Raw genomic sequence first — 21232 nt, forward strand, 5'->3', positions numbered from 1 at the left:
ATGATGTCACAGAATGCATACCTGTGCCTTCTGTATTATTTCTACGTTAGTTACCAAGTTTCTGGCAATAAAACACTATTATTCTAAGCAAGTATATTAAGAGTAGAGAAGAGACTCAAACTATTTAAATTTCTACTTCATAATGGCCAGGGTAAGACAGCATCACCTATCACAGGGTGTACAGTCTGAAAGCATCAGAAATGAAAACACTGAAGAAAAACCGTGCAACATCTTGGGCTGCTAACAACCTCAAAAGTGGAATACAGATAGTCTCAAAATGCTGCACAGGTGATTTTAAAGTAGCAAAATGAATTTATAGACTAATGATAAGGCATACTTCTTGTTGATTACAGGTTCCCCCATACCCCCTGTTAAGAAACTGTTGATATACTAGTATATGAGATACACTAGACCTTTGGGGAAGTCAAGTAACTAAAGCTGTTGAAGTACATTTAATTTTACAAGAAAAACTTACGTTAATGTGCAAGCTGGATATTTTCTTATGATTCACTGCAAATATCCTCAGATTGGACATCTTGGACCTCTAAGCTGTTATTCTCTGAAAAAGAAATATACAAAATTACAAAACTAAATTTATGTATTACATGTAAGACATATGTAAGTAAGGCAAATGTAATATATTAGGTAAAAATGTATTACTTTTAAAAAGTAGGAATAATATTTGTAGCTATCAAAAAGAAAATGTGCAATTCAGAAAATGAAAGCTCAAACTAAACATGAGAATATGGTCCCTTATGTTTTCAACATCCTTTAACTCTTCAAGAAAGATATGAAGAGGGACCTCCCTGGCGGTCCAGTGGTTAAGACTTCGCCTTCCAATGCAAGTGGTGCAGGTTTGAACCCTGGTTGGGGAGCTAAGGTCCCACATGCCTCGAGGCCAAAAAACCAAAACATAAAACAGAAGCAACATCTTAACAAATTCAATAAAGACTTTAAAAATGGTCCACATCAGGGCTTCCCTGGTGGCGCAGTGGTTGAGAGTCCACCTGCCGATGCAGGGGACACGGGTTCGTGTCCCGGTCCGGGAAGATTCCACATGCCGCGGAGCGGCTAGGCCCGCGAGCCATGGCCGCTGAGCCTGTGCTCCGCAACGGGAAAGGCCACAACAGTGAGAGGCCCACGTACCCCCCCGCCCCAAAAAAAAGGCCCACGTCAAAAAAACTCTAAAAAAAAAAAAGAAAGATATGAAGATACTGTAGGAAAAGATATACTGAAATTACAAAAATATATCATACCAACCAAAAAGCACTTTTATGTAAAAATAAAAAACAGAATTAAGTATAGAAAGGTAAGCATCTACATGTTAACTTGGTAATTTCTCACTGATAGTATAAGTTTTTGGTTTATTTGTATATTGATTTTCCTAATATATTGATTTACCATATCTGTATATTGATTTACCATAAATATGTAAATATGTATTTCTACCATGTAAAAAATATACAGAAGTAAATCCTCTTCTTCTATGATCACGGAAACTAAGCATCTTTAGTTTAAAAACGTTTACTAAATATTCACGATGCATCAAGTACACTGTCAAAGCTATGAGAAATGCATGGAAGTATATGAGACTGAGGAAGGTGGGCAACAACAGAAAAGGTTAAACCACTGTGCACCATGTTATGTAAGAAGGCATGTCAAAACTTATTATTATTCCTCCTAAATCTGCTCCTTTCTGTATCTTAATACAGAAACATTCACTACCCTTATTTAGGAAGTCACCAAGTCCTTTTATTTCCTAAATATATCTTGAATCTATTCCCCCTTCTTCATTTCCAATGCCAAAGTTCAGAATGTTTGCAAAATCATGCATGTTAGATCCATTCTAAAACAGAACAATGGATTCTACCATAACAGAATACAAAAAGCTCACTAATATGGTTTGATCCCACATTGCACCTAACCTTTAAGAAACCATCACTTGTCAAAACCTGGTATAACATTTAAGACAGTCCACAATTTTCTGAAAAGACTATTAAAATACTCCTCCTTTTCCCAACCACATATATGTATGCTGCTAGATTTTCTTCAGACACTTCAACCAAACATTTTACAAATATATATACAGTAATATAATAAACACAGAAGCAGATGTAAACTGTTTTCTGTTAAGCCAGGCATTAAAAAGACTTGCAAAATTGTAAAGTAATATAAAACACTCTTCAAACAAAATCATTTTTGTTTTTGAAAATATATTTTTCATAAAAGTATATTAATTACATTAATATTTAATGGTTTATTATTTTTAATGAATTATTAAAACATTTTAAAGATTTGTTTTCATTTCTGGTATTTGAATATCAATTACAACCCACACAAACAAAACTGTTCATTCGGACTCATTTTTAAGTGTGAAGGGTTCCTATAGACCAAAAATTTTTTAAACTTATTCCAGCACTGTGTTTCTTGAAGTGACTGCCCATGATTATTTTACGTTATAAGTAAAAAAACAAAAAAACTGAACAAATGTTAGAAACAACAGCCAACAAAATCTGTGATCTTGTAGTGTTGCTTATGATGAAATTATTTACATAAAAGTGTGAATTTAAGGAAAAATATTAAGTAATTAATAGCACAGGTAATTCAGTTGTCAGTCTTAAAAAAGTAGTACTCAGATCACTTAAGTGGGAAACACTTCTTGAAGCCATTCTTGACACATACCTTTGAAGTAAACAACCTCATCTTGTCAATTCCCTACTTAAAAACCTGTAAAAGTTCTTAATACAACAAATTCTGTCCCTAACTACCTTCACAGCCTTGTACTTGCCTACTCCCTACTCTATTCCAGGAGCTCTAGCCAAAATTCCTCTAAAACACTGCGCTCTAACACCTTTGCATGTAATGGTGCCACTGTCTGAAAGCAGTCCTCAAATTCCCAAAGTCACACACCTGGCAAATTTCTATTCAGTATTCAAGCCCCAATTTGGAAGCCTTTCTTAATCTCCTACAAAGTTTTAATACTACCTTGTCTGTGTTTTCATAACACTTGGAACTTATATTTACTCATGACAAATATGGTATTTCCACGTTATCTCCACCACTGGGAGCTGCCCAAAAGGTGGGATTTTCTACCAGCAGCCTAGCACAATTCCTCAAACATTTTTTTGACCTATAAAGTCATTTAGGGCCCGCCACTGATTTTCTTCTTCCCCATGGCTCAATGATTTTCAACAAAAATGGTTTCCTACTGGTACTATCAAGTGAGTTATTCTACAAGGCCCAGACCTCCTTAGGCCTTGGACAACACGTAAGTGTAACAAAGCAGGGCCCTATGGGCCCTTCCCAGAACAGACTCCTCTCCCAAGTCCTCTGTCTGCCCCTTGTCTGTAGAAAAACTTTAGCCTCCTAGGGCTTCCCCAAGTTCCAAAGAATAAATTTAATAAGAGAAGTGAGAAAATGCAGAAATAAAACAGTCAAACAAGACAAAATAGTAATAGTTTAGCCATTAAACAAAGTCAAGGACCTTTAGTTCCTCCTAAAGGGCTACAGATAATATTCTGAGCCATGTCCTTTGAGTTATTTTGCAGATACTGAAACCCCCACCAGGTGGAAGAAGTTAACTATATGCTGCCCACAAGCATGTAGACCCCAGAACTGTTGGAACCAAAAGGTTGATGATGTTGGCTCCCGACTATCTCACCACCAACCAGTCAGAAGAGTGTCCATGAGATGATCACACACCCCACAATCCCCCTCCCTCTCCCTATCTTTAAAACCTTTCCCTGAAAGCCTCTGGGGAGTTTGGGTCTTTTAAGCACTAGCTACCTAGACTCCTTGCTTAGTGCCCTGCAATAAGTGCTGCAGTTTCCTTCACCACAACCCGGTGTCAGTAGACTGGCTTTATTGCGCTCAGGCAAGTGGACTCAAGCCTGGTTTGGTAACATAAGTACTCACTAAAAACTGTGACACCTGATGGTATAAAAACGGCAAGTAATGAGAAAAAACAGGTAAATACCCATTCTACATTATCAACAAGTTCACAACCAATAAACAAAAGAATCCATGGACTATTTTTTTTAAAAAAAAATCAGTAGACTATCACGCCTGTAAGGCTTAATACACAAAAACAGGAATCACGGGACACTAAAGTACAATCACAACATACATTAGCATAAAAGCACAAATGAAGATGATGTTGCTGATGATAAAGTAATGTAGGAAAAGAGATTCTAAAGCATCAAGTTAAAATAGTGTTTTCATATGGTATTTGTTACTGTACTTAGTAATTTTTCCTAAATTAGAAACTTCAATTTAGATTTGTGTCATATTCACTGTTTCTTAAAAAAGTATCAAATATGAATTAGGCCAATATGTTCATTATTGATTAACGTCAATCCCTAATGTCATCTTTGCTCTTTTTCTCTTTATATTGAATAGATCATCTCAAGCTATCTATCTCAACATTCATTTTCACTACAGAATTTATGTCACAAGTTCTAAAACAAGCTACTTATCTAAATTTTAAAAATTAGTTCTAGCCTTTAACTTCATTCAAGAAAAAAGCTTGGCAAATCAACTTTTACTCGCTAAAAAAAATGCTCAGTAAAGATACTCTTAAATTTAAGTCACCTGGACTGAAAAAGCCCCTTACAATTCCCTGTTCATCCAACATTCATTGGAGCAACACAAGGAGTTGATTATTGGAAACATGAAAATGAGTAACACATGATCCCTATCCTCAAGAAAAATATTAGGTTTAACAATCCTGCATATCACAATAACAAACATTTCATTCATAATACTTTCTGCATGGCTCTTACTACTGTACCTGTTCTTCCTCTTTAACACAAATAAGCTTCATTTTTTAACACTATGCAATTTATAAAGCAGCTCTCACATCTCCTGGCTTATTCTTCTAAACTATACCAATAAATACTGTCAAAGTTTCACACAGATCGAAGGAATACATTTTTATGCTTCTGACTGCCAAAATGCAAAGACTGGGTATCTAGTATATACTTGTAGATGTACCAAAGTAGTGATGATACCCAACTTGGCTACTGCCAGTTACGCAGGAAGAAATTTTTTAAGAGACCTTTTTGCTGACATTGATCAGTTTAGGCCATTTTTGTCCCACCATCACAGCTGAAAGAACAAATGATAACCCACATAGCGATAACTTTGCCTTGTCTATTTCACACAAATCAAAATGTGACTATTGCTTAACCTCTAAAACATTTATTTTCTATTCCTGATTCAGAAGAGAAAAGGGCATTATGGCTTTGAGAGTTGTAAATGAAAAAACATGAGTTCACAATTTAAACAAACCTATTAAAAATTTCTATAAACTGACAGGAAAGAGGGTAAATCTCACAATGTTAAGCAAAAGAAACCAACACAAAAAAGTTCATACTATATGATTCCAATTACGTCAAGTTTAAAACAGGCAAAACGAATCCATTCTGTTAGAAGTCAGGATAGTGTGTACCCTTGGGAATGACAGTTACTAGAAAAAGGCACGAGGAGGGCTTCTCAGGTGCAGGTAATTTCTTGATTTGGGTGCTGCTTATACAGGTATATTCAGGTTTTAAAGAATCCACTAGGAACGTTCATCTACAATATGCATTTGTCTGCCTGTCATAATTATAACACATCAATAAAGTCTTTTAAAAACTCTCCATAAACTTTTAATTACACCAGAAATGTCAAGTGGGCCCTTTACTTGTGGTGGAAAACGCCAGACTAGGCTTTACAGTCAGAGGACTTGCTGGAGCCCCAAGTCTTCTGTGATCTCTGACAAGTCACTTCAAATCTGAGCCTGTCTTTTCATCTATCACATCACAGGATCCACATGAGAAGTAAATTCAATTATCAACAAGAATATATTTATTGTGTGTCTACCACTGCCTTCTAAGTAATAGGGTTAAAAGTAGTGAAGAAAAAACAATCCAACAATCCCTTCCCTCATCCTGTCCCTATCCTAATCAGTGGATACAAACAACAAAATAAATAAAATACATAGCATCTCCTATGGTAACAGGTGCTACAGAGAAGAATTAAGCAGGAAAGGGGAACTGGGGCAGTAGTAACTATAAAAAAGGAGCTCATGGAAGGTCTCAATAAAACAGTGACCTGAATCAGGTGAGGAAGGCAATACCAGGGGGAAGTGTATCCCAGGAAGAGAGATTACATAATTTACTGTACTTGAAAATATACAAACGCTAGTTAGAATTAGTTCGGGTTTTAAAGGAAATAAGTCCCATTAGAAGATGAAGCCTTAAAAAAAAAACTGCCTCAAATCCAAGCTCTAAGACTTAGGTAGACGAATAACAATGACGTTCCAGACCGTGAGGGTAATTAAGGGAACTTCAACGACCGTACATTAAAATGTAAAAACCGACAGCTTTCCTCGCTACCACTAGAGGACCACTAGATGCAAATCCACTCGGCACCGTCCTGGGCACCAAAGGCCTCAGGAATTTCAGAAATTAGTACGGAAAAACAGGACGTTGTCTTTCTTTTCTGACAGCTGTTAAGGCCCAGTAATTTACTTTCCTCTACAGTTAGTTTTCATTCCCCGGCATCCTTCTCAATTGTGCACACATTACACACGGTGACAGGAACCAAGACCAGTCGCTCTCGCCAAAGGCGAGAGAGAAAGGCCCACACGTGGGCGGACACCGAGGTGATGGGGCGGGAGACCCTGCAGTCCTCGTGCTTGCCTGGCTGTAGCATCCTGTAAGGTCGCCAGTGGCCATCGTGGGCCTAGGCACGCAGGAGTCACACGGCGCGGCCCCGTACCCACCTGGCACTTGGTCGCATTCCGGAGGCCGGCTTTTCCCCGCCGGGCTGGTGAGAGCCGAGGTGCGGGCTGCACCCAACAGTGCAAAGGCCTCACGTCGCGACGCCCTACCTGGGAGAACGCCCTACCCGTGAGCGGAACTTACGTATTCTTCCCTCTGCCTCCGGCGACGCCGCTTTTCACCACTTCCGGCGGTGCCTCACTCAAAAGCCGCCGGCCAGCAACTTCCGTCCTTCTAGCTGAAAGTGGAGAACGGAGGCTCGGAACGGCTGTGTAGCGCTTTCTCTGGAGTCGGTCGAGTTACAAGCGTCCCTTTCCTGCCGCGGGCGGCTTGGAGTCGGCTCGTGGGTCTGTAAGACTAGAAAATTGAGAGCTTCTTCGCGCCCCGGCGGCTGCACCCGGTGGCTCGGCGGCCGTCACCATGGTGAGAAGGTCGCCTCAGGAGCTCGCCACTTAGGGCGTCAGAGGTGGCGGGGCCTGGGGGCCCAGGGGCGCTGGGGTTAGCGGTGAGGGGTGGTAGGCGGAAGTGAAGTGCAGTTGAGGGAATGAGAGTGGGGTGCGCTCCGAGGAGTGAAAACAACTTCAGTCTCGGGCCATAGAGTGGGGTATTTGCCCGAGCACAGGCTTTTAGAGCCAGACAGGTTTCACTCTGTTAAATTGCTGGCTTCGCCCAAAGTTGTGTGACCATCAGTGCCAGAGCCTAGTGATAACTCTATACCGTAGAGTATAGAGGAAACCGAAAGTATGCCCTGCCACCGGCCAAGCAGCTAATGAGTTGCAGAGCCGGGCGTATAGCCCAGATCTGACTGCCAGACCCTTTGTCTTTCTACTACATGTATAATCTCTTTCTCTGCAAAGTGGCATTCCACATACCTTTTTCATGGTTGCTGCCAGGTGTATGTGATAGCAGTTGAAAACACCACACAAGATACCTAGTACCTTGTTGATTGTTACATAGCATTATTCTCCGTGCTGGAGTTGGCTTTACACCTTTATTTTTGTAGTCTTAAAGTACAAATAGACTGGGGCCGCGTGTTGAAATAAAACAATATTGGTGTATAAGATAAAACAGGCACTTAAAAAGCAAAAGGGGATCCCATACATTGCTCATGAAACGCAAAATAGTACAGCCACCTTGAAAACAGTTGGGCATATGTCCACACAAAGACTTATATGCAAATGTTTATTCACTAAGAACTGGAAACAACCCAAATATCCATCAACTGGTAAACAAATAAACAAATGGTGCTATATCCATAAAATGACTACTTGTCAAAAGAAGTATGGATACGTGCAACAACATAGGAGAATCTCAAAAGCCTTATGCTAAGTGAAAGAAGCTAAATGCAAAAGGCTACATACTGTAGATTCCATTTACATTTCATTCTGGGAAAGGCAAAACTAGGACAATAGATATCAGATTGGAGATGGAAAAAGAGGATTGACTTCAAAGGGGAACTTTCTGGGGTGTTGGAAATATTCTCAATTTTGATTGTGGTGGTTACAGAGCTGTGTAGCTTGTCAAAACTTACAACTCTATATCTATACCTAAGAAGGGCACACTTCATTGTATGTATGTAAATTATACTTCAATAAAACTGAGTAAAATGTTATTAAATTTTTAAAAAGTATGATGATGATATTGAAAGACCAGATTATCAATGTTCAGAAGAGAGAGATCCTAGAATCAGATCATCCCTTTTGTGGTCCAGTGGATTTTGGACAGTTCTCTTCAATGAACAGTAACTTTCACTGAGTTTATTACAGATGTAAATCCTGATGCCTCATATCATTCAGGATCAAAATTTATTTAACTTACATCATGTGATTAGGCTTAACAGTGCAAGAGTTATTTAATCAAGTGATCAGTGGATGACCTAGGACCTTCTATACTTTATATGCTACTCAAAAGAAAGTATTTTAGGGCTTCCCTGGTGGCGCGGTGGTTGAGAGTCCGCCTGCCGATGCAGGGGACACGGGTTCGTGCCCCGGTCTGGGAAGATCCCACGTGCCACCGAGCGGCTGGGCCGGTGAGCCATGGCCGTTGGGCCTGCGCATCTGGAGCCTGTGCTCCGCAACGGGAGAGGCCACAACAGTGAGAGGCCCGCGTACCGCAAAAAAAAGAAGTATTTTAGAATAATTCTGTCAGTGATTTTTTTTAAAATTAAAGTAACACTCCTTGCATCGTTATAGCCACAAAATGAATATATCGAGTTACACCGTAAGCGCTATGGATATCGTTTGGATTACCATGAGAAAAAGAGAAAGAAGGAAGGTCGAGAGGCTCATGAACGTTCAAAGAAGGCAAAAAAAATGATTGGTCTGAAAGCTAAGCTCTACCATAAACAGCGCCATGCTGAGAAAATACAAATGAAAAAGACGTAAGTGATCATTTATTTGTTGTACCAAGTTAGTCTTTTGAGTAATGATTATTAAAACCAATAATCCTGAATCTTTTTCATTCTTGGTAGTATTAAGATGCATGAAAAAAGAAACACCAAACAGAAGAATGATGAAAAGACTCCACAAGGAGCAGTTCCTGCATATCTACTGGACAGAGAGGGACAGTCTCGAGCTAAAGTACTTTCCAATATGATCAAACAAAAACGAAAAGAGAAAGCGGTAAGCAGTAAAAATTGAAGTCTTTATTTTTGTTGCCGTTGTTCATGAGAATTATTTAAATACATATTTGAGGTTCTTAGTTGTTTCTTCAGTTAAATGGAAAAATGAAGTCCAACTATTCCCATTATTTAGATGTTGAAGTCTTTGTAAGTTTCATTTTATATAAAATGTTTAAGGAATAAAAAAATGTGCTTTCTCACCATGAGAACATTCAACAGGATTTAAAATTTTTTTAGAATGCCATGCGTCTTTAGTTTTAAAAAATTATTTAAAACAGGTTCTTATACTTGACAACTCCTAATGTTGTGCTCTTGTGGAGAAGGATACAACTGCTTCTTGTTTTTGCTGCCCTGCAGTGCCAAAACTGGTTAAAAAGTAGAAAAGTGGAAAGCATCCTATGTGATTTGACTTAGATAAAAATAGAGCAATTAAAAAAAATAAATACTTCTGGGTTGCACTTGGTGTCAAATTAAGTTAAATTCTGCTAAAAGTACAGAAAAAGACATAGATACTATTTTTAAACACCTGTGGATAGACTGACAGAAATCTAGGTATCAGCAGAATATGCAGTATCTGCATTTAAAGAACTTAGTCTCCAGATTGGATTTTTAAAATCTTATTGCTTATTTTTTGATATGTAAATATCAAAATTAGAATGGTAGAACTTTAGCACCAAAAGAAACTTCAGAGATTATCTACTTAACCCCTCTTCATTTTACAGATGAAGAGACTGGAATCTAGGAGGTTGTAAATCACTCTTCACAGGCGCTTATCTGTGAAATGGTAGAGTTGCTTCTAGAACCTATGCCCTTAGTGATAGGTCCAGAATTCTTTCTACTGCCTTGCACTGCTTCCATTTTTTCATGGAATCTGCATTCTAGGGAGGTACAAAATATGGGGTGATGATTTCGTCTTACTAGTAAATGTAATCTAAAAATCCATTCAAGGTAGAAATATAAAGATATGTTAAGAGGTGGAGACAGTTTACAATAATCAGGACATGGAAGCAACCTAAGTGTCCATCAGCCGATGAATGGATAAAGAAGATGTGGAATACAATGGAATATTACTCAGCCATAAAAAGAAATGAAATTGAGTTATTTGTAGTGAGGTGGATGGGCATAGAGACTGTCATACAGAGTGAAGTAAGTCAGAAAAACAAGTACCGTATGCTAACACATATATATGCAATCTAAAAAAAAAATTGGTTCTGAAGAACCTAGGGGCAGGACAGGAATAAAGATGCAGACGTGGAGAGTGGACTTGAGGACACAGGATGGGGGAGTGGTGGGCTGGGACGAGGTGAGAGAGTGGCACGGACATATATACGCTACCAAATGTATAATGGCTGGCTGGTGGGAAGCAGCTACATAGCACTGGGAGATCAGCTCGGTGCTTTGTGACCACCTAGAGGGGTGGGGTAGGGAGGGAGACACAAGAGGGAGGGGATATGGGGATATGTGTATACGTATGGCTGATTCACTTTGTTATACAGCAGAAGCTAATGCACCATTGTAGAGCAATTATACTCCAATAAAAATGTTAAAAACAAAAGGTGGAGACAGTCTTCCAGTTTTACCCTATTAACTATTTAGTAGTAAACTAGTTCCAATTAATTTCAGGAGACAGTGCAGATCTCTAGAAAAAAATTGAGCCAAAATGTTGTTGGTTACACAAAAAAGTGAATCTACTACTTTGTACAACTAAAAAATATTTGACTTTTTATTCTCATTGTCTTTTACTAACAATATAAATTTTAACTGTGGCCTGTTTTAGGGAAAATGGGAAGTCCCTCTGCCCAAAGTTCGTGCCCAGGGAGAAACAGAAGTATTAAAAGTTATTCGAACGGGAAAGAGAAAGAAGAAAGCCTGGAAGAGGATGGTTACTAAAGTTTGCTTTGTTGGAGATGGCTTTACTCGAAAACCACCTAAATATGAAAGATTCATTAGGCCAATGGTAAGACCCTGCTAGAGTGCAATGGCTTAAATATCATTTTCTATGTTAAAACTGGATAAAGTACTTGACAGTTTCCTGAAATTCCTAAAACTGATAGAAAAGAACAGGTTGATAGATGTTTTTAGGCTATTTTTGTTATTTTAAGTTATTGATGGAATTGGTTAGCACTCTTCCACTACTGTCAAGAATCTTGTCTTCAGCTTCATAGGATATTTGAGATGAAAAAGAATTTTCATTACAGAGATTGTCAGTGAATCTTGACTTTTAAATATGACATATTAGAATCTTCATTTTCCACAGTCATTTTACTTATTGAACAAGTGATCTACTATGTGCCTGACACTTGTCTTTGAGAACAGTTAGAGAATGAGTACAATTGTTTTTTTTCAAGAGTTAATTCCAGTTTAGTAAGGGAAGTATCTTAATGCTTTTGAAAATACTTAGTATGCAGTCATTGACAAAAGAGAATATTAAAATGGGACTTTAATTTGTGTTGACAGCAGTGATGGTCAAAACCAATCTCCTCTCCACCTCCCCAAATAAAATTGAAGATATATTTCTGCAGAATGTCTTTAAACAGAATGAATTAATCTGCCCACTGGATACCAGCCTGCTTACAAAAACAAAGAGGGGAAAGTTGGCAGTGTTACTCTAGCTCTCAACCTGAATAATTTTCAATGAATTAAAATGTTGTCAAACAGCCTGCTTCTATAAAAAAAAAAGTTCTATTGGAACACAGCCGTGCCTGTTCATTTACATATTGTCTATGGCTATTTTTTTCTACAGAGTTTGAGCACAGTATTTGTAACAGAGACCATGTGGCCTGCAAAGCCTAAAATAAGAGCTTCACTATATGGTTATTTACAGAAAATGTTCACCCATCCCTGGATTCCATCATGGACTCCCCTTATTTTGATTGTATATTCATAATCTTCTAAATACATTTTGGTAATCTTAACAAGTTCTACAGGGAGAGAATATACTAGTCAAGGTGTTCTAGGCTTTCTGTAGTTTGGCAGATACGTTTCTTGTTGTGAATTAATCATATGGCATTCTGAATGTTATGTAAGCTTGACTAATGAGTCTGTTACTAAGAATTTGATTTACTGTCATTTGCCCCCTTCCCCCCCCCATACAGGGAAAAATCAAATTTAAGAGATTGCAAAGTGTTGTGGCTTCTAAAGTGCCTTCACCCCAGAAGACCGTATCTAGGTGACTGGGTGAATCTGGTCTCTGTAACAGAGATCTCTCTGGGCTCTCTCCAGTTTTTGACCAGTATTAACCATCAACGTAAAGAAAGCTGACAATCTTTCATCATGGAAGGTGGCTGAAGTATACAGACTTGGAATCAAGATACTTAAGTTTGATTCCACCCTCACACTATTTAGCCTGGGTACAAGTTATTTAACCTGCTGATCCTTGTTTTTACCGTTTAAAAAAAAAATAGGGAGAGTTGTAAGGCTATCATGTTTAAATGGTGCTGTTTGTGAGCTCTAGCATAGTGCCTGGCATGTAGCAAGTCCTCAGGAAGTATAGGTAACTGGACAGGAGAAAATCTGAATATGATGCTAGGTAGCTGTTCCATGGTGAAAACTTTTCAGAAGTATGTGTTTGGGTTTTTCCCCCACATACTTTTCCTGTTAACTATGAGGTTTTTAGTCTGTAGAATTAATTCTAAGTATTTTCTTCGATGCCTTAAGATTAGACACTCAATCCTTTTGGGGCAGGGTGGGGAGATGATTGGAAAAGATAAGCAAAAAGGATCAATATTCATCATTAACATTTTCGACTCAAAACATTGTGTTTGACTTACTAGGGATTACGTTTTAAGAAGGCCCATGTAACACATCCTGAACTGAAAGCCACCTTCTGCCTGCCAATACTTGGTGTGAAGAAGAATCCCTCATCCCCACTATATACAGCTTTGGGTGTTATTACCAAAGGTACTGTTATCGAGGTGAACGTGAGCGAGTTGGGCCTAGTGACACAAGGAGGCAAGGTCATTTGGGGTAAGTACAATTTTGAATATGGGGCTGCTAATGTTATAATCCTAAGATAGAAGTTTTTAAGTTGACATAAAGTATAGAGCAAATTTTAATGCGGTTAAACTTGATGTGAATCAGATTTAAATCTTTAGGAAGAACACTGTAGAGAGTTATGAATGCAGTTCTTTAGTTTACTGGTTTCAGTTACGTAAGGTTTACTACATTGCTAGATATTTTTTTGATGCTTTTTATTTAAAAAGATATGAGAAAAGCAGATGGGAAATTGTAACTGAAAAATATTGGAAGAAAATAAATTGCCCACAAATGGGGGAAGGGAGGCAGACAGCGAACACTGTAGCCACACTATTTCAGTAATAATTAAAGCCTGAAATATGTCATGCAACAATTTAAAATTTTTTCTTCATTTTCTTAGTTTTCTGCTTTCAGTACCGAGATATTTCTAAACTTTAATGTTCTTTGAAACATTAATGTTCTTTTAAACGGTATAGCTTCTTGATTGAATCTTCAGTATGAGTCACTGGCACATACTTCATGTTAGTTGACCTCGGTTGTTTGTTTTAAATAAATTTATTTTTGGGCTGCATTGGGTCTTTGTTGCTGCGGGCGGGCTTTCTCTAGTTGTGGTTAGCCGGGGCTACTCACTGCGGTGGCTTCTGTTGCGGAGCACGGGCTCCAGGCGCGCGGGCTTCGGTAGTTAGGGCACGTGGGATCAGCAGTTGTGGCGCACAGGCTTAGTTGCTCTGCGGCACGTGGGATCTTCCTGGACCAGGGCTCGAACCCGTGTCCCGTGCATTGGTAGGCGAATCTCAACCACTGCGCCACCAGGTAAGTCCCTTGACCTCGGTTTTAAAATAGGTTAAATTGATTTGAAACTTAGTTAATACTTGATGCTTTTTCCAGCAAGAATCGTGTGGAAAAGGAGCATTGCTCAGGTCAATCCATAAAGGCTTGTTAATATAACATAGTAACAGAATGAAGCTAGCCACCATTTATAAAAACAATACTTATATAAAAATTGTATGGAGAACTCAAGCTTGGTCTTGAGTGATTTCATTTTATAAAATCTCATTTATATATTATGGTCGTCCATTTTTTCTTTCTTAAAAGTGGTAATTGTAAATAATTTGGGCAAAGATTATATGTATTCTTTAAAGGTAATTTTTATTAGCTAACATCCCTCCTTTTTGTTTTGTTTTCCTTAGGAAAATATGCCCAGGTTACCAACAATCCTGAAAATGACGGATGCATAAATGCAGTCTTACTGGTTTGACAGCAGATACATACAAATAACTCCTTATAATTATTGAAGACTACACACCAATCAGGAAACCATTACTCTGATATTTCTGAATACTGCCAATCAGCCTTACATGTCTGCAGTCATCAAGAAAACTATTTATTCTATTGTTTAAAAAAAAAAAAGATTAAAATGGCCTAGTTTTACAAATTGGTCTTTTGCGTCTGTTTAGCATTTAGATGTTCATCAGATTGCATGATTAAAAAATCAATTATAGAAATATCCTACTTCATCAGTATCTGTATTAATAAGTGGTACTAAGCAGTGTAGATCTGTCATTATTGGAAAAGCCAGTGCAGTCGAAAACACATTTTATCAAAGGTTTGTGCACACTTAACTGTGAGGAATAAGCCAAGAAACTTTTTTTCACATCTAAGACCTTACCTGAGGTCTCCTCCTCCTCACTGTAGATTATTAATCCTAAGAAATGTAGCATTAACACAGCATTTTAATGAAAATATAAAGTATATGAGAAGGCATACTACACTATAAAGTTCAAAAGAACTTAGATAAAACTTTTTACTTCTAATTATTCCTATAGTAAGTCAGGGAATTAGTATTTTAAACATTTTCCCCCTCTCATTCATCATATATAATGCCATATACTTGGAACTGTATTTTCTACTCAAGATAGATACATGAAAAACATACCAACAACCAAAATGTTTATACTTTTAGCATTTCCTGTATTCTAAACTTAGGGTAGTGTAGTTATATTTTTAAAGTGGTAAAAATTTAAGTACTTCCAGGTAAAATAGTTTTAAAAAGAAAAAGGCTGCACTGATGTCCTTAAAGAGAAATTTATTTGCAGTTACTTAGATAATATTAAAAAGGTCATGTTTTAGTCAAAAGCACATTTGTGATTTGAGTTATGTTTGTGACTTTGAGCTTTAGGGTGTCTATAATATTAATTTATAATCACATTGTTTTCAATTCTGTTTATTTTTTTTTTAAGTCTGTCTTGAAAGTACAACCAATGTGATTGTGCCTTAAACGAAATCAGTGTCTAAACAAATTCAATATCTAAACACATCTTCACCAATGAACTTAGGGGAAAGGGAAGGAATTTCAAAACACAGACCAGGAAACAATCACAAAATATAGGTTTAATTACTACTGTTAAAAAAAAAAAAAATTAGAAAAAAAGAAACTACCAAGAAAACAAACGTAAGTACTTAAGTCTTGCTATTCTGAATAATGTAACATCTTTTCTAAATTGTATAAACACAGTAGAAGTTTTAGAACACACAGACACTAAGGAAAAGAAAGGCTAGTTCCTTGGGAATTACTATCCAGTATGATACAATTACTTCAGGATAACAGAAGCAGAACCTTCCTTACAATTAGATTTTAACAAATGATTTTGCCGCTAATAGAAATGGGGAATGTGTGAATGACAAATTTTGGAGGGTGAAAGAAAAAAAATCTACTGAAGGTAAGCACTGGATACAGAACTGAGGTTTGCTTATTTTTCACAACCAAAAATAAGCAAGTTAAACTATCTGTACAAATAAAGCTTGATACTAAGTATGCAAACAGAAGCATAAACATTTGTAACTAATCACACCCATGAAAGACTGGGTTAACACTTCAAACACGGTATTGCAACTAGTGGACATACAAGGCAGAAATTTCTAAAATACTGTTACACAGATGAGTAATGTTAGTATAAATTCTTTATTTACATTAAAATGTTTCAGTTTGCTGGTGTGGCCAAACCTTAGAAGGAATAATCCCTAAGGGTAAATCAGAATGTAAGAGCAGATATTTAGATACCAGGTAAAGGCCCAATTCGAGGCAATCATAAACCTTCAAGATATTTTTCTAAAGTCACTGAAACCATTTTAGGTGGTCAGCTAAAAGTGAACCATTAATCACTAGTAGTTTTCATCCTTGCCATGATAATTTTCTGCACTGAATGGAAACACCATGAATAGAGACACATTTTAAGTAGTAGAAGATTGACATTCTGTCATGCTATTTGATTTTATAAAAAATCATAATAGACCCTCTCACTGTTAAAAGTTTAGAGGAACTTTATAATAAATTCTTAAATATATTTCTGTGATGTCTAGCAATTGAATAAACTTGAAAGAACAAAAATTTTGCTAATAACTGCTTTATATTACACAAGGAAATATATATGTATTTACACAAACTGAACTGAACTCCCTTCTCCACAAATAAGACTTCTAAACAGAAAAATTTCACAAAGGACTATAGAATGTAACTGGACACTTAACAACTAGACTACCTGGTTGAAATCAGATTTCAGTCCTCTGTCATTCTCAGAGTTTTTCTAATGCCTTTTGCAAAAAGTACAAGTAATGTGATTAAGTTTTATTTAGATTCCTTATTGAGGATAAATTGTTATAAATTCTACACTCACTCACTGAGCATAGAACTCATTGTTACTGAACATGAAAGTTAGGTTTTTTTCATGTGACCTAACTTTCCTCTACCAACTATAAACTCCAAAATAACATTTTCTGTCAGAGATAATATGGACAAAAATTGTGTGCTGAACAGAAAGTTTTGAAACTGCTTAAAATGCACCTACTGTTTAAACCAAACAAGTTTAACAAGTTTAAATTTATACTGCAAGTCCTTAGTGGTCATATAAATAAACGTTTCTTTTTTGTAAACCTCAGTAACTATATTCACACATTGAGTTGTCATCGAGTTAAACTACACCTTTTTAAAGAAAACATTTTAAAGAGAACAATGAAGAATCCATAAAAAAGTAGGTGTTAGGTTTTTAAATCTATTTTAAGAAATTAAAAATGGAAAGGTTAAGAATTTACTAAATCCTTATTTCCCTAATTGTGGTATTAACAAAAATTTCTCACAAAATGTATAAAACAGCATAAACATTCAACAGATAACACTAATATTAGTCATACTTATTCTTTCACTTGATTAGCATTTGTTGGGAAAACAAATGGCCAAAGTGCTTAATTTTCATTTAGAATGGAATAATCTGGCCTAACTGACCAATAATTAAAGAAAATAGTAGAGGATACAAGTATTCAAAGTTTTACACGAATAAGGAGGGTTTACTATTTTGTCTGCTAAAGATTTTTACCTCAACTTTAAATCTTCCTAAAATGCCAACATCCCAAAATAAAATTTAGTATCATTTGACTGTAGACTGAATAAACCTTCAACATCAATCCTTAGCACCTCAAATAATGACACAAAGTCATAACACATTTTTTTTTCATGTAAGGACCAAGCAGTTTTAAAAACAATCTAAATGGCCTCAAAGCATTCTCAAACTTACATGAAAATTTGAGTACACATAATACTTCCAAAGAGTAGGACTGTTTTAAGATTCTCTTTGGATTCTAAGTGATTCTCAAGAGTGAACTGGAAACAATTTTGTTTGTGCCTTTCCACAGACATTGAAGTCAAAGGAAGACATTGCACCTACAACTAAGAACTAAGAGGCCAAAATACCACCTTCATAAACATTTGACCATAAATTTCCAAATTTGTGCTCTCATTTAGTTGAAGTTGCATTTATCCTAATTTACTGACATTTTTGTTTAAGCATGCCTACATTTTAAAAAATGGTGATTAGTTTTGAAATTTAAATCTTCTAGAACCTTCACCAAGATTACTATTAAAACCCTTAGTATAAAAGATTTCTGTGATCCTTACAATTGATGGAAGCCCTACTACTTTCACATTTTTTAATTTATATTTTGTGAAATATTAATGGTCAGATATCCCCAATTGCTAAAGAAAATATAGTATGATCTGGTTTCCCAAAATCGAAACATGGTTAATAAAAATAAAAAAAATTGTATTTACACAAAATAGCCTGAAAAATTAAAAAGAACGGTGAATCCTAGGTCCTACAGGGGAGGGAAAAGCGGCATCATAAATAAGTTCAAATTGAAAATTTGGAGTTTTTATCCTGTGCCCCATGCTATTTATTAACTGCCATATTTTAAAAACAACAATTACGTTACAAAGAAGAGGATTTATCATCCACATTTCTTCCTCATTCAGGTCAGCTTGGCTTTCTTCTTCGCAGGTCCTTTGTGCCCTTTGGCCTTTCTTCTTAAATTCCGCCTGTCGACCACAGGCACTTCCACTTCTATCTCCTCTGAGCTGCTATCCACAGTCTTCTCTGTTGATTGTGTCAACTGATCCAGTTGCTCAGAAGATGCTTCAGACTGCTCCTCTGACTGGTTCTTCTGTCCTGCATTCTGTGAAAATGGCACATCTTCAAGTTCAACCTCTATTAAAGAGCTCTGAGGAAGAGCTGGAGATGTTTCCTGGGGCTCAGCTACCCCCTCCTCACCCTGGTCTTCCAATGAGGCAGTAGTGTTGGGTGATACATTTTCAGGAATCGATTCTTCAGAAAATTCAGTTATCACGGAGTTTGGAAAACCACTGTCGGACCGTTCTTCATTTGGGATAGTAGCTACATTGTCTGAACTCCCAAAATGTGCTTTCTTTCTTGAAACTAGAGGCAGCCTCTCTTCAGTGTGCCCCTTGTCATCAGATGGGCCTTCATCTAGCAACATTTCTGAGTCAGTTACATGTGAAGTCTAAAAACAAAAAACCCGGTGAACAACTTTTGCAATATAGTTCTTACATAAATTATTCTCAGACACTAATATGCAATGACCCTGAACCACATTTTAAAGAATTCAGTACTCACTACTTTTGTTAATCATGTGCACATGTTCTGAATACAGCTCAATTTCTTTGAAACTGTCTTACATGATAATTTGGATTAAGTTCTTGCTTTAAAGATGCAATAAAAGTAATGATTTTACCCCAAAAAGTACTTAGGGCACAAACTTTATGTCAAGATTCTTCAAAACCATGAATCAACTCAGTTTTTAGTTTCCTGGTGTTACTGGAGCCAGAACTGAGAATCCTGGGACTTGACACTGTGCTACCCCACTGAGTTTGACTATTAGGTGAAAGGTGAGGGCAGCGAAAATGTTATTCATGTAATTATGTGAGACACTAATAAAATAATGCGATACAAGAGTTTTTTACCCTTAAATTGGAATATTCAAAAGTAGAAATTAAATTTCCTTTTTGATGTGGCACCTATATATACAATGGAATATTACTCAGCCATAAAAAAAGAATGAAATCTTGCCACTTGCAACAACATGGATGAACTTAGAGGGGATTATGCTTAGTGAAATAAGTCAGACAGAGAAAGATAAAAACCATATGATCTCATTTATATGTGGAATCTAAAAAACAAAACACAACGAAAACAGACTCAGATAAAAAGAACAAATGGGTGGTTGCCAGAACGGAGGGTGTGAGGGGACTGAAAGAGGTAGGGGATTAAGAGGTACAAACTTCCAGTTACAAAATAAACCACGGGGATGTAATATATAGCATAAGGAATATGGTCAACAATATTGTAATAACTTTATATAGGGAAAAGATGGTTACTGGACTTACAGTGGTGATCATTTCATACTGTATGCAAAAATCAAATCACTATGTACTACACATGAAACTAATATTGTACATCAACTATATTTCAATAAAAATAAATAATTAAATTTCTTTCAAAATATTCCATCAAGTTTTCCCCACTAATCTAATCTGTCTCCCTAGTTAAAACAAATTAAAATGACAGTACTGGTCACAGATTATGTAAGTAATAGGTATTCAAATATTTGGTAAATAATGCTTTACCCATTTTTCTAAGCATTTCCTAAATCTACAAAGTGAAACTCATTTTGTTACCGTAAGTCAGACGAATGAAGTTACAAAGATTTGAATTTTAAAAAACATTACTGATTGCATCTTCTTAAAACACCCAATGTAGTAAAATTGATTTTTCCTGAAGGACTGTACATGTTAAAGTAGAGGAAGATATATCCCACACTGCCCTAGCCAAGTCAGCAACACTGGACACTATAACTATAAAAAATTAGGATATCTCTCCATTACCTTATCCTGTGCAACAGCCTCAGGAGATTTTGAAGATTCTACCACCAGTGGAACAAGATTCGTAGAGTCTTCACTGGAATTAAAAGACTGCAATTTTAATTCTTCACCTAACACTTCGCTAGTGGAGTCCTCCTCTTCTGTTATAAGTGAAGTCTTAAGAGTATCATCCATTATCTCACCATTCATAGGCTCTGATTCAGATTCCTACACCATCGAGGGCAAAAAAAGTCAGGACAAAATTACAGATTAACTTACTTGTCATACAAGGTGGGTCCATTCTCAGTCGCCCTGTCATGCACCAGGACTCAAGATACACTCTACCACGTTACAGGACACAGGTTAAGGAACAGCAGAGTCAGTAAGAGAAAAGAATCCATAAGTACCCCAATTTCCCTCTGTTCTCATGGAGAAAAGACAGGACCAGGATGCTCTATGGACCCAGTGTGGGTCTGAGATTCAGTGAAGAGACCCTGCCTCCTTCTTTCTCTTCCTCCATATAGGGCAGTGACAGGAAGAACCTTTTCAGTAAAAAGCCACCAGAGGATGTCTAGATTTGGTGCCAGCTCTTTACAGAACATCAACTGCTCGGCACTCGGAATCCTTGGGGCCCCTGGGAAGTCACAGTTTAGCATGCAGGGGGAGGAA

At 36.9% G+C, this 21232-nt stretch overlaps 3 protein-coding genes across 12 annotated transcripts in view; 1 reads left to right on the plus strand and 2 right to left on the minus strand.

Annotated features, from left to right (window-relative positions):
- The window catches only part of GFM2 (GTP dependent ribosome recycling factor mitochondrial 2), a 45645-nt gene extending 38720 nt beyond the window's left edge, over window positions 1-6925 (minus strand). For 2 of the 4 annotated variants that reach the window (XM_067730996.1, XM_067730994.1), the window contains exon 1: window positions 476-519. Coding sequence is in view for 1 of the 4 variants with exons in the window: in XM_067730993.1 (XP_067587094.1) it covers window positions 476-535 (60 nt within the window). In the remaining 3 variants the exon portion in view is untranslated. Of the gene's footprint in view, window positions 1-475; window positions 560-6766 lie in introns of those variants that run through there. The other 2 variants (XM_067730993.1, XM_067730995.1) reach the window with 2 other exon arrangements.
- Window positions 6926-7018: 93 nt separating this feature from the next.
- Window positions 7019-14794, plus strand: NSA2 (NSA2 ribosome biogenesis factor). The gene is made up of 6 exons (XM_067731011.1): window positions 7019-7187; window positions 8957-9144; window positions 9235-9385; window positions 11162-11341; window positions 13158-13350; window positions 14550-14794. Exons 1-6 carry the CDS (start codon window positions 7185-7187, stop codon window positions 14615-14617), a joined length of 783 nt encoding a protein of 260 aa, XP_067587112.1. The 5' UTR covers window positions 7019-7184; the 3' UTR covers window positions 14618-14794.
- Window positions 14795-15730: 936 nt separating this feature from the next.
- FAM169A (family with sequence similarity 169 member A) overlaps window positions 15731-21232 on the minus strand; it is a 65542-nt gene continuing 60040 nt past the window's right edge. For all 7 annotated transcript variants that reach the window (XM_067731001.1, XM_067730999.1, XM_067731002.1 and 4 more), the window contains 2 exons: window positions 20588-20791; window positions 15731-19206 (listed from right to left, as the gene is read on the minus strand). In XM_067731001.1, the coding sequence (XP_067587102.1) occupies window positions 18658-19206; window positions 20588-20791 (753 nt within the window). In that variant the 3' untranslated portion in view covers window positions 15731-18657. The remainder of the gene's footprint in view (window positions 19207-20587; window positions 20792-21232) is intronic.

Source organism: Pseudorca crassidens, chromosome 3 (genome assembly GCF_039906515.1).
Source record: "Pseudorca crassidens isolate mPseCra1 chromosome 3, mPseCra1.hap1, whole genome shotgun sequence".
In the NCBI taxonomy this organism is placed as follows: domain Eukaryota; kingdom Metazoa; phylum Chordata; class Mammalia; order Artiodactyla; family Delphinidae; genus Pseudorca; species Pseudorca crassidens.

Bases quoted from the DNA above. Each gene is read 5' to 3' on its own strand.
- NSA2 (XM_067731011.1), top strand. The intron at 9,145-9,234 runs GTAAGTGATCAT...CATTCTTGGTAG, and splicing joins AAAATACAAATGAAAAAGAC to TATTAAGATGCATGAAAAAA. The intron at 13,351-14,549 runs GTAAGTACAATT...TGTTTTCCTTAG, and splicing joins AGGAGGCAAGGTCATTTGGG to GAAAATATGCCCAGGTTACC.